Source organism: Moschus berezovskii, chromosome 5, assembly GCF_049115385.1.
Source record: "Moschus berezovskii isolate FMDL1 chromosome 5, NW_MosBer_1.0, whole genome shotgun sequence".
Classification (NCBI taxonomy): domain Eukaryota; kingdom Metazoa; phylum Chordata; class Mammalia; order Artiodactyla; family Moschidae; genus Moschus; species Moschus berezovskii.
The window spans coordinates 43,549,050-43,561,136 of NC_142464.1; the positions used below are offsets into that span (position 1 = coordinate 43,549,050).

A 12,087-nucleotide genomic window follows, 5' to 3' on the forward strand; every position below is an offset into this window, starting at 1 on the left:
CGCCCCCGTAGGAGCGTTGTGTCGGCGAGGGGGCGGGGCCTGCGCGGGCGGGCGCGCGCCGCCGGGGGCGGGGTCTCGGGCGAGCGGCGGGGAGGAGGCGGGCCCAAGCGCCTTGGAGCCGCGGGGCGCCGCGCGGGTTCCGCCAAGGGCCCGGCTGCTGCAACCTGCAGACCGCTTCGCCCGCCAGCAGGGAGCGGTGCAAGCTCACCTTGTCTTAGCCCTTTTCCCAGTGTCCCGGCTCTGTGGGCGAGGCTTCCCCCCCACTCTTACGGGGAGTAAAAATCGCACCCTCGGAGGGCTCGCGGGAAAGCTGCGCCGCCTCGGGTGCCTTGAGCGGGATGCGAATGGGGCAGGGCGAGCGCACGTGGAGCTTGTTTACAAATAGCGGCCCGGGCGTCCGCGCCTCGCAGCGCAGACTCCCGGGAGTGCCCAGCCCGCCCGCCGGGACAGGACGAGCCGGAGCAGGAATCCCGAGTCAAGGTATAAGCGGGGGGACGCGGCTGCTGGCCGAAGGCAGGGACGCTGGCTCCCCGTGGGGAAAGGGGTCGGGCGGGGACGTAGGGCTTAGCTCTGCAGCATCCATCCGAGCGAGCCCCGGAGAGGTGGGGGCGCCGCCGAGGGCGGTCAGACTGCGTACCGGGTCTCCTTCCTGCGGGGTTGCTCGTGGGTGAAGTCTCGGTCTCTGCAGAATCGACTCTGTGCGAAGCTGACGGAGCCCGGGCGACGCGAGAGCCTGTGGGAAGCTCCCTTGTGAATTTCATGCGGCTCCCTTCACTCTCTCTGCGTCTAGATAGTAGTAAGGGAATTGCAATTTAACAAAGACTCCCTTGGTTGATTTGAATCCGAGATACACTACGTTTCTATTTGGGTGTTTTAAATGGATCAATTGCGGGCACCTGTGCCCTTATTAACCGCTGCGAGGGACCGTGCCTTGCAGGCATTGCCGGACTCGCTTCCCCGCAGGACCGGGAGCCTTCTCTAGAGAAGCGGGCGACTACACAGTCCTGCAGCACCTGTTTACCGAGGGCACGCCTATAGTCCTTTATTTCTCTTTTTTTCTACAATTTGAAAAAAATGCAAGTCTTTTAGTTAAGCTTCTCGAATTTCTGAACATAAATGTCTAACGTTTTTAGTTAACATAAAGGAGCACAGTAATTAGTCATTTATTTGCAAAGGCCACTTTGTTTCCAGAATGTTTCAGAAGGGAACTGACCGGAGCAGTCTTCCTGCGGAGATGATTTTAAGCCTTCTAACTCTCTGACTTCCTTGCCTAAACTGCTCGTTTTCCTTCCTCAAAATCGCAGCTTTGCCCCATCTGACGTGTTGGAGAACCTTTGATCTCCTAGTTATACTGAAGTTGTAAGTGGTTTTTGACAAAGGTCTGCTTTTCCTCCCCCGGCACATCAGCCAGTCTTGGTCCACTGTACAGGATAAAATGAAACTTCGTGCTAGTTTAGTATCATTTTCAAAAGTTTGCCTCTTTTTCTGTGATAGTTGTGGTGGAGGTGTTTTAGTCGCTAAGTTGTGTCCGACTCTTGCAACCCCATGGACTAGACTGCAAGCCTGCCAGGTTTCTCTGTCCATGGGACTCTCCAGGGAAGAATGCTGGAGTGGGTTGCCATTTCCTTCTCCAGTGATAGTTATAAGAAGCATGAAAACAGGAATATCTAAGGTATCAAACGTTATTCATTCCTCAGAAGGAAAGGGAGCTGACATTACATGTAGCCAGAAGTTAACCTGGTTTTCCCCCTTCGCAGCCTACTGGTCCCATAATATTTAAATAAAATGAACTCTGCCTCTTACCTCTAGCCTCCTCTATCTCTAGGATTTCATCTCCTTCCAGACACCACTTGGATCTTCTCTGTTTCTGCTGAATTCTCCAGCTTGCTGGTATCTTATCGCTTATAGCTGTTCCCTTTTCATCACCTTGTGTAAGTTCAAATTTGGAACATAGCCCACATTTCTTGTTTTCCTCAAAACACTATTCCGTAGGAGACTGTTGTCTGCCCAAGACATCTTTAGACAAGATTTTTTTCCTCTAACAGACTTGTTCCTTTTTGTTGGGCGGAGGGGTCACTAATTGCAGCAGATACATCAATCCATTAGCTACAGGAGTAGGGAGACCTTAAAATAGAATGCATGTTATCCTTGTTTTATTAAGAGACTGGCTGGCCACAGGGAACTTCTTACTGCCTGTTCTTTCCACTGGGTGTCACAGCCTTGCTCTGTCTTGCTGTGTCGTCCTTCCCTTTTCTCTCCAGTGTTTTTCTGTCTCAGGGTCCCTTCTGTCCTTCTCTCTCAGCCACCTGTGAAATCTTATAGTTCTTCTTCCTTTGTTACACAGAGCAATTTTATATTCTGTATCTGTTTTCCAGTTGTCCCTTACCCTAATCAAAAGACACTTCACTCCTTGTGGAATTTTGCCACCAGTATTTCTTTCCTTCTGCATATATGCAGTCTGTCCTAAATCCTGCTTATAGTAAAGTTTGTGTTACCTCTGTTTTATGTACAAGGATGCAAAGCTTAAAGAAATGTATGAATGTATCAAATGTAGGTTGTTGAATGGAGATTAATCTGGCTTTGAAGTGTGTTCTGCCCACACTACCACAATTGAAGTATTAACTCAAACACATGAAAAGAAGAAAGTATACTTGTGGGGATTTTTGTGAAAAATTAAAGTCTCTGTTTATTAAAATGAAACTTTTGACAATAACCTATCAAAAAGGCATTCTTGCTTGAGAGTACTTCTAAGTCTGCAACTGAGTTCATCAGATACAGCATTGGCTTATGGAATGTGGGTTTTCTTAAAACTACTCCAAATCACCTGAAAGTGGCTTATGTTTCTGACCATTTCCAAGCCCTAAATTTATTCTTTATGCATAATAGTATTGCAGTGGAATAGGAAACCTCTAGAGTAAATTCTTGATTTTATAGGAACTGCATTTTAGGTTTCCATTTAGTTCATCGCTAACCTTATGCACTTGAAGTTTCTGTTTGATACCTGAAATTAACTACTCCAGTAAGCTTAGGATGAGGACATGTTAACATCATTCCATGTGTATTAAACTTATTTAGTATCAAGTAGTATTTCTCTGTTAATTGAAAATTTTACTGCCAATGAGAAATCTGTCACTTTCAAAAAATTGTACTGTTACCTATTTTAAGGGACATAAAATATTAAGGGAAATGTTCAGCTAAAAAATAATTTGTTTTAGTGCTAACAAGCTGTGAAACAAGCTCAAGCTGGGAGTCAGGTAGAGCTTATTATAGGATTTGGGTAAGGTGACTTTTAGAGAAGTTTAAAGAAAGTGAAGGTCTGTTCTTGGTTGGGTGCTGTTAGAAAGCAGAGGCAATTTGGCTACTAGGCATCTTCATTTTTACTCCAGAAGCCAGAGGAACAGGCTAGAGTCCTCACTGGAGAAGAAGCAGTCATCAGTAAAATGAAAGTTTGTACTTTGAAGTCTCTTTTAGCTGTAAAGTTATTTTACTCTATATTGTAGACAAAAGCTTAAATTATTCATTTTTACTATAAATGTTTTATTTTAAATAGTTAAAGGTGGGAACACTTTCCCACTTAAATTTCTTGACACAAGTGTGAGGTCAGATTGCTCATTGGAAAGTCCTTTTCCTTAAAAAAAAGAAAAAGGTTATGATATTGAAAGGTGCCTCACGCTCCTGTGTTGTATAGATGCTCCTGTGTTGTATATATGGCTTCCCTTGTGACTCAGCTGGTAAAGAATCCGCCTGCAGTGCGGGAGACCTCGGTTCGATCCCTGGGTTGGTAAGATCCTCTGGAGAAGGGAAAGGCTACCCACCCCAGTATTCTGGCCTAGAGAATTCCATAGACTGTATAGGCATGGGATCACAAAGAGTTGGACATGACTGAGTGACTTTCACTTTCAAGGGACTTTTAAACTTAATTTTGTTTTCCATGTTTCTTTGTTGGCTGGCGGTAGATTTTCAGCTGATTGGCAGTATAGGCACAGATAAGAGAATGAGTTCCTGGGAGGGTAGAAAAGATTTAATAGGGTCAGAAGAGGGAAAACTGCTGGTGGAAATGCTAAAAGTTAGGAAAGCGTGTGGATATAAATTGAAGAACCAGTGAATTGCTGATGTCAACAGTGTGGATGGGAAATTTGAGTGAAATTTCATACTGCCCATCTTATATTTCAAACTTGCCCAGTGTCCAGCTGTTTGCTAAAGGAGCCCACAGTTTTGTCAGGTGTATCAAATCAGGTTTATTGAGAGCCTCTGGTGTTTCCCTCTCCCTCTTCATGGCAACTGAAGCTTCATGGTTTCAGCCTCCCCATTCTTCTTTAGCCTACAGTCTTCTCTAATCAATTCTATTAATCTTCTGTTAATCTGTACATCTTTCAAGTTCTAGTTTGTCCCCAAAGGTGAGTTTTTCAAGATTCCTCAGACCTTATGGATGAGAATCACCTGGGGTGTGACTTATAGATTCTGGCACCCACTCCAAGGATGAAGCTCAGGAATCCTTATTTTCAGTGAGCATCACAGGTGATTGTAATAGGCTAAAGACTGAAAGCTTTATACATTGACAACCACTGTGAATGAGATTCCTCTCTTAAAACATATTCTTTTGGGAGAGTTTTTCTTTTCTCTTCCCCTCCTACCTTCTTAAATTATATGCAGTATTTGAAGGAAAACATAAAATACAGGAAAACAAAAAGGGAAACAGTCATACAATATTCAGAAATAACTACACTTAATATTTTGGTGTGTATCCATCCTCTTTCATCAGTGATATGTGTAATGTGTGTATGTATATGCATATTTCAGTAAGAATTTGAAGTTATGTACATAAATTATATACATGTGTTTATTAACACATTATAAATATTTTAGATATTGTTGATTCTAATCAACCAAATACCATCAGAAACACATCTTTGCCCAGTTGGGCTTACTACTAAACAGAGAGTCTCAGAAAAGAGGGAGTCAGGTAGAGCTTATTATAGGATTTGGGTAAGGTGATTTTTAGAGAGGTTTAAAGGAATTGAAGGGTCTGTTTTTGGATGGGTGCTGTTAGAAAGCAGAGGCAATTTGGCTATTAGGCATCTTCATTGTTACTCCAGAAGCCAGAGGAACTGGTGAGAGTCCTTGGAGAAGAAGCAGTAGTCACTCTTGCTAACCTGGAGAGGAGGGTGTTCGGTCATTTTTGTGGTAACATAGCTTTGCCCTTCTTTCCTGGTTAAATTTTCTATTCAGGCAGGATTAAAGAGTGATCTTGTTTTTGTCTTGTTTGATTGCAGTCACAGAGAATCCTTCTCTGATGTCTATGAAATTAATTACATTCCTCAGGGTAACACCATACTTACCTTGTTCAAAGCTTTCAACACATACTCAAAGACTCCGAAATTCAAAAAAGTTTAGTAATAATTATTAATTCATTCAACCTTGACGCTATCCCTGATGCAACTGGGCAGTCATTGTAGTTCAGTCTTATGAAAGACTCCCTTATGCTTGAAGATGATAGTTATTAACGCCTGGTGATGGTATTCGTGAAACTCAGTTTTGATCAATTCTAGAAGTTTTTATCACCCAAAAAGAATACCCCCTTTCCCTCCATCCCTCTGTCCTCTTCCTCAGCCCTTGGCAACCACTCGTCTTCATGGATTTGCCTATTCTAGGTATTTCATGTAAATGGAATCATACAGTATGTGTCCTTTGTGGCTGGCTTCTTTTCGTTTAACCAAATGTTTGCAAGTTTAATCCTGTTGTAGCATGCATCACGACATCAATTTATTACTGAATAATTGTTATATGAATACACTATGTTTCATCTATCAGTTGATGGGCATTTAGGTTCTTTCCACTGTTTGACTGTTATGAATAATGCTGTTGTGAACATCCAAGTACAAGTTTTTGTGTGGACATATGTATTCATTTCTCTGAGGTGTACCACAGATTGGAGTTGCTAGTTCATGTGGTAACTTTATGTATAACCGTTTGAGGAGCTATTTTCTAAAGCAATTCACCATCTTATAGTATGTGAGGACTCAATCTTATTCAGACTGCTATGACAAAAGACCACAGATCAGGTAGCTTATACACAACAGAAAGTTACTTCTCACTGTTCTGGAGGCTGAGCAGTTCTCGAACCATGGTGCCAGCAGATTTGGCCTGATGGCTGGTTAGGACCGACTTCCTGGTTGACAGATGCCTTTTTGTCATGTCACCACTTGGTGGAAGGGGTGGGGGATTCCTGTGGGTCTCTTCTATTAGAACCTATTAATGAAGGCTCCACCCTCACAACCTAAGCACACCCGAAAGATCTTGCCACCTCAGGCTGTCATATTGGGCATTAGGACTTCAGCGTAGGAATTTTGAAGGGACGTGGACCATCAGACCACAGCAGACTCCGGTGTCTCCACGTCTTCACCAACACTTGTCACTGTCTTTTCTGTTCACAGCATCCCAGCAGGTGTAAAGTGGTATCCGGTTGTGGTTTTGCCTTGTATTTCCCTGATGGCTCATTGGAGCATCGCTTGATGGGCTTATTTACCAATTGCATATCTATTTTTGCAGCGCCATCTATTCAGATCCTTAGTTCAGTTTTTAATTAAATCATAAGAGTTACAATAATAAGTTTAAAGTATTAAAATGTACTGCTCTTCCACTGGCTTTCCTGGTTGTTCTTAGTTGCTCAGTCATGTCTGACTCTTTACGAGTCCATGGACTGTAGCCCGCCAGGCTCCTCTGTCCATGGGATTCCTCAGGCAGGAATACTGGAGTGGGTTGCCATGCCCTTCTCCAGGGGATCTTCCCAACCCAGGAATCGAACCCAGGTCTCCAGCATTGCAAGTGGATTCTTTACCATCTGAGCTCCCACGGAAGCCCGTGAATACTGGAGTGGGTAGCCTATCCCTTCTCCAGGGGATCTTCCTGACCCAAGAATCAAACCTGGATCTCCTGCATTGCAGGTGGATTCTTTACTAGCTGAGCTACCAAGGCAGCCTGGCTTTCCTAGAGGGGAGACATAAAGAACTTGCTGAGGAACATCTCTATATTTAGCCCAACTGATGTGGACAATATTTCTCATGATATGCAGTCACTTAAGGATTCTTGTGATAAATTCTGGCCATCTAGTCAGAAGAAAAAATTTTCTGCGTAAAATTAGGCTTCATTTTATCTGACACAGGAATTAGATATGTCCGTTTCAGCACTGACTTGAACAAATCTATGAGCTTTGGTTTGTGCTAAATTGCTATAGCTAACTCCTTTTGAATTTCTCATATTTTTCTTTTATTTATTGTGTTCTTGTTAGTTTTAATGCTTTAGTGGTAACTCTTTCTATATTACAGTTATCTCAAACATTGTTTTAGAAGCATGTAAACAATAAAATTAAGAGGTCAGACAGGCAATACATCATAGTGGTAAACCTTATGTGTTCTGGAAACAGTCTCTGGTTTGCCACTTACCAGTCCTGGAATCTCCAGGTGGTTATGTAAAGGTTCTTTCACATATGGAAAATAAGACAAAAAATCATACTGACTTTGGTTTTGTTGTAAGCATGAACTGAAATAGAAATTGCTTTGCAAAGTATCACACTGCACTAAGCACTAAGTATAAATACTAGCTGTGGTTTTACTATTTCTTAAATCTTTTGACTAGAAGGAAATACTTGCACTCTCAACTTCTTAAGAAAAGAGACTTTGAAAGAAACTAAAAGACTGCAACTGTTCAAAAGGCCGAATTAATTCGTACACATATAATGATATTGTAAAATATTTGCAAGAGTGGATTGTGTATCTATGGTTGTCATTATAAGGGGATTCACAAAACTACTATTCATGAAAATTCTCATTTCATGAATCTAAACAGTTGCACGTTTTCTTTCTTTGATTTAATCCTATTGAATAAATCACAGCATATACTATGTTTTGGGCAGAGTGTTAGCCTGATTTTAGTTATCTAAGGGTATGGTAAACATATATTAATAAAATGTGGGTATGGTGCAATTGAAAGTCTTCAAAGAGTCATCCTTTTGGAGATATGTTTGAAATGTACTTTATTATCTTTTTCTCCTTTGTAAAATAGTGGCAGAGTCTAACTCTGCCCTTCCTATTTGTATTTATTTTATCTCTCAACTTAAACCCTGACACTAAAGTTCTGAAGGGTGGTGGTAGGTGATAATTATCTCTTTTCTTGGCTGTTCATATTTTTCCTTTTTTGCTTTGTTTCATATGGGTGCACATTCACATATATTAATTTATATATATGTGTGTGTATATGTATGTATGCATTTTTCCCCACCCTTTTCTCTTTATAATGATGCTTGTGGATCTCACAAATTTCTCTTTCCCCTTTTTTCTTTCTCTTCTACATTGTGTTCTTCTCCTTTGGGGATGTAATAGTGGAACTAGCTAACAGTTTGGAAAGCCCCTGTCAACAGTATGCTGAATTGATGTGCAATTACATGATTGCTTCTTTTAGAAAAAATTTATGGATTTATTAAATCTATCATTATAATGCTGACTGGACTTTAAAAATTTCTGACTTCAATTGGTAGTTTGTTTCCAGTCATGTTAAAAAGAAACAGACTGATAAATTTAACAATAATCTCTGTCACCATAACACAGGAATTATTTTGCACTGACCTTGTTCTGAAGTCGTTGGAATTTTTTTTTGTATCCAGTAGATGACTTTAATTTATTACTGCTACAGTCCCTGAAGAGCAAGTTTTTAGGTAGTTTTTTCTGACGTACCATTCATATGCAGTATTGAGGCTTCAGCTAACCAACTTTCCTCCCTCCCTCCCTTACACTTTTTTTTACTTTTGAGTTGAAGGATTATCTCCATTTTCATATTTTGAGTCTTTGCACATGACTATGAAATTGATTTTTTTCAGTTCAGTTTCTCAGTAGCATCCAACTCTTTTCAACCCCATAGACTGCCGCACGCCAGGCTCCCCTGTCCATCACCAACTCCCAGAGCGTACTCAAACTCATGTCCATCGAGGTGGTGATGCCATCCAACCATCTGATCCTCTGTCATTCCCTTCTCCTCCCACCTTCAATCTTTCCCAGCATCAGGGTCTTTTCCAATGAGTCAGTTCTTCACATCAGGTGCCAAAGTATTGGAGTTTCAGCTTCAGCATCAGTCCTTCCAATGAATATTCAGGACTGATCTCCTTTAGGATCTCCTTGCTGTCCAAGGGACTCTCAAGTCTTCTCCAACACCACAGTTCAAAAGCATCAATTCTTCGGCATGCAGCTTTCTTTATAGTCCAACTCTCACATCCATACATGACCACTGGAAAAACCATAGCCTTGACTAGACGGACCTTTGTTGGCGAAGTAATGTTTCTGCTTTTTAATATGCTGTCTAAGTTGGTCATAGCTTTTCTTCCAAGGAGCAAGTGTATTTTAATTTCAAGGCTGCAGTCACCATTTGCAGTGATTTATCTCAGGCTACAGCAGTTAATTGCTTGACCACTAGGCATTTTGTGCTCAGTCACTAAATCGTGTCCAACTCTTTGTGACCCCATGGACTATAACCCTCCAGGTGCTTTTGTCCATAGGATTCTCCAGGCAGGAATACTGGAGTGAGTTACCACTTCCTCCTGCAGGGGATCTTCCCAGCCCAGGGGCTGAACCCATGTCTCTTAAATCTTCTGCATTGGCAGGTGGTTTGTTTTTTTTAATCACTAGTGCCACCTGGGAAGTCCACTAGGCATTTTACCATATTCCAGTGAAGAGGAACACACATTGTTAAATATAAGGTGGGGATTTAATAGCAATTCATATCTGTAAATCGTGATTAAATTATTTGTTATGGTTATTTTGGTCACTAAGTTGTATCTCACTCTTCTGCGTCCCCATGAACTGTAACCCGCCAGGCTCCTCTGTCCATGGGATTCCCCAGGCAAAAATATTGGAGCGGGTTGCCATTTCCTTCTCCAGAGGATCTTCGCAACCCAGGGATCGAACCAGCGTCTCCTGCATTGGCAGACAGATTCTTTACCTCTAAGCCACCCAGGAAGCCAAAGCAAACAGAGTTATAGTAATGTGAGATATTCCTACTGAACAGTTAGCTGCCACATGAATATACAATAATCTTATAGTAATGCTCTTTCCATCTTTCCTAACAGTCCATAATTGTCTAGCATGTTCAGGCATTTTAATGTTTTACAATTATAAATTATATCCATAAAAAGTCCACTGTTTGCAATGATGTTTTCTTAGTAAGTACTTTATTGTTAAATAAGCAAGTGACATTTTGAGTTTCGATTCTGTCTGTACATCTTTCTAGCAGTGGTTGGACAAGTAATTTGATTTCTGAGTTTCAAATATTTTTTCATTATAAAATGGGAATGATGGCATTTGCATCCTATTTTTTTTGTGTGTTGATCGAACGAGATAATACAGGTAAATGTGCTTAGTAATTTTTTAAAATCTTTTTCTTTAGTATTTCTCAGTTGAAATATTGGTTTACTGTTTATTCCTTGTAATTGGCAATGATGTTCATAATACACCTTTACTCTTAGTCTTGTCACACCTGGAAATCAAATGTGTTCTAAAAAGGGATTTACTGATTGTAATTTATTGCATTTGTGAGAACACTAATCTCAGAGAAGCCTGGGTTTGAAACATGGCTTTGTCCATTGTTGGCTGTGTAAGTCTGAACCTTTGTTGATCTTCAGTCTCTCATTTGATAAACATGAATATTACCTGTATTGTGGAATTCTTGCAGTAGCTAAATGAGGGCCTATGTGAAAGACTTCGGCAATAAACAAACATTAGTGATTGTTCCCGAGAAGGCAATGGCACCCACTCCAGTACTCTTGCCTGGAAAATCCCATGGACGATGGAGCCTGGTGGGCTGCAGTTCATGGGGTTGCAGAGTCGGGAACTCCTGAAGCAACTTAGCAGCAGCAGCAGTGATTGTTTCCTATACCCCCTCACAAGTTAAAACAACCTTTAATTCTAGTTCTGGGAATTATTCAGTTAATATTTTCTTATTAGCTCATGATTTATTTTTTTGCTTTTCTGGATTTTTAAAAATATTTGTTTAAATCATGTTATTTATTATAGTCTCACAATGAGTTAGATACTGTGCTGGCCACAGGTCATATATTTTAAAACATTTTTAATAAAAAATGTTTAGGTAACTAAATTCTTATTTTTAAAAAATCAGAAGTAGCTGCTTTAAAGGATTTTAACTTAAGGGTTAAGATTTTAAAAATTCAGTGGAATCTTCCTGATTGAGGTTGAAAATGAGGAACTCAGATATTAAAGGCCACAAACATATTTTCCATAAGCACTGTACTCCTTGTTTGTTCTCTTAGAGATTTTATATGCTTGCGGATATAATTATACAACATAATTTTATGTTCTAATTTTTTATAAAAATATAAGTAGTATTTTTCCAGTGGTCTTGAGAGATAAAGGATGTAAACATTGTGTAAGGTTTAAAGTACACAGCTTGATGACTTGATGTAGGGGTATATTGTCGAATGATCACAATAAGTTGAGTTACATCATCACCTCACACAGTTGCATTTTTTTTCTTGTGACGAGAACTTTTAAGATCTACTCTCTAGAAGCTTTCAAATATACAACAATATTATTAACTAAAGTTGCCATGCTATATATTACATCCCCAGGACTTACTTATCTCACAACTGGAAGTTTGCACCTTTTAATTACCTGTTTACTTCATCACATATTTATTATTCTTGACTCTTTTTCCTCCTTCAGATCTCTGAACTTTTCCTCTGAAATCCCTTAGAAGCTGTATTCATGTTCACACTTTTCAGTTCTTTGTCTGATGACTCTCACCTAATCCCTATTTCTTTTAACTTTTAAATGATCCCAGAGTGCTTGCAGGGGCAACCCAAGATTTAATACATTAATTGTGCAAATATTTATGTTATGAAACTTACCAGGAAATTGAATAAGATAATGCCCTATCCCTCAAGGAGTTCTCAATCTAGAAAAATAGATTTGCAAACAAGAGCAATGCCATGTGTAAATATTATACTAGTGGTTGAAATCAGACATAGGCCCACCAAAGGGATAACTTTCATCAGGAATCCTAATGACACTGGTGCCAGGCATTGAA

General features: G+C 40.5%; 1 protein-coding gene across 2 annotated transcripts in view; it reads left to right on the forward strand.

Annotated features, from left to right (window-relative positions):
• The first annotated feature begins 258 nt into the window (after positions 1–258).
• Positions 259–12,087, forward strand: part of FAM13A (family with sequence similarity 13 member A) — a 353,167-nt gene continuing 341,338 nt past the window's right edge. The window contains exon 1 of one of the 2 annotated variants that reach the window (XM_088836241.1): positions 259–480. In XM_088836241.1, the coding sequence (XP_088692367.1) occupies positions 339–480 (142 nt within the window). In that variant the 5' untranslated portion in view covers positions 259–338. The remainder of the gene's footprint in view (positions 481–12,087) is intronic. The other variant, XM_055434557.2, reaches the window with a different exon arrangement.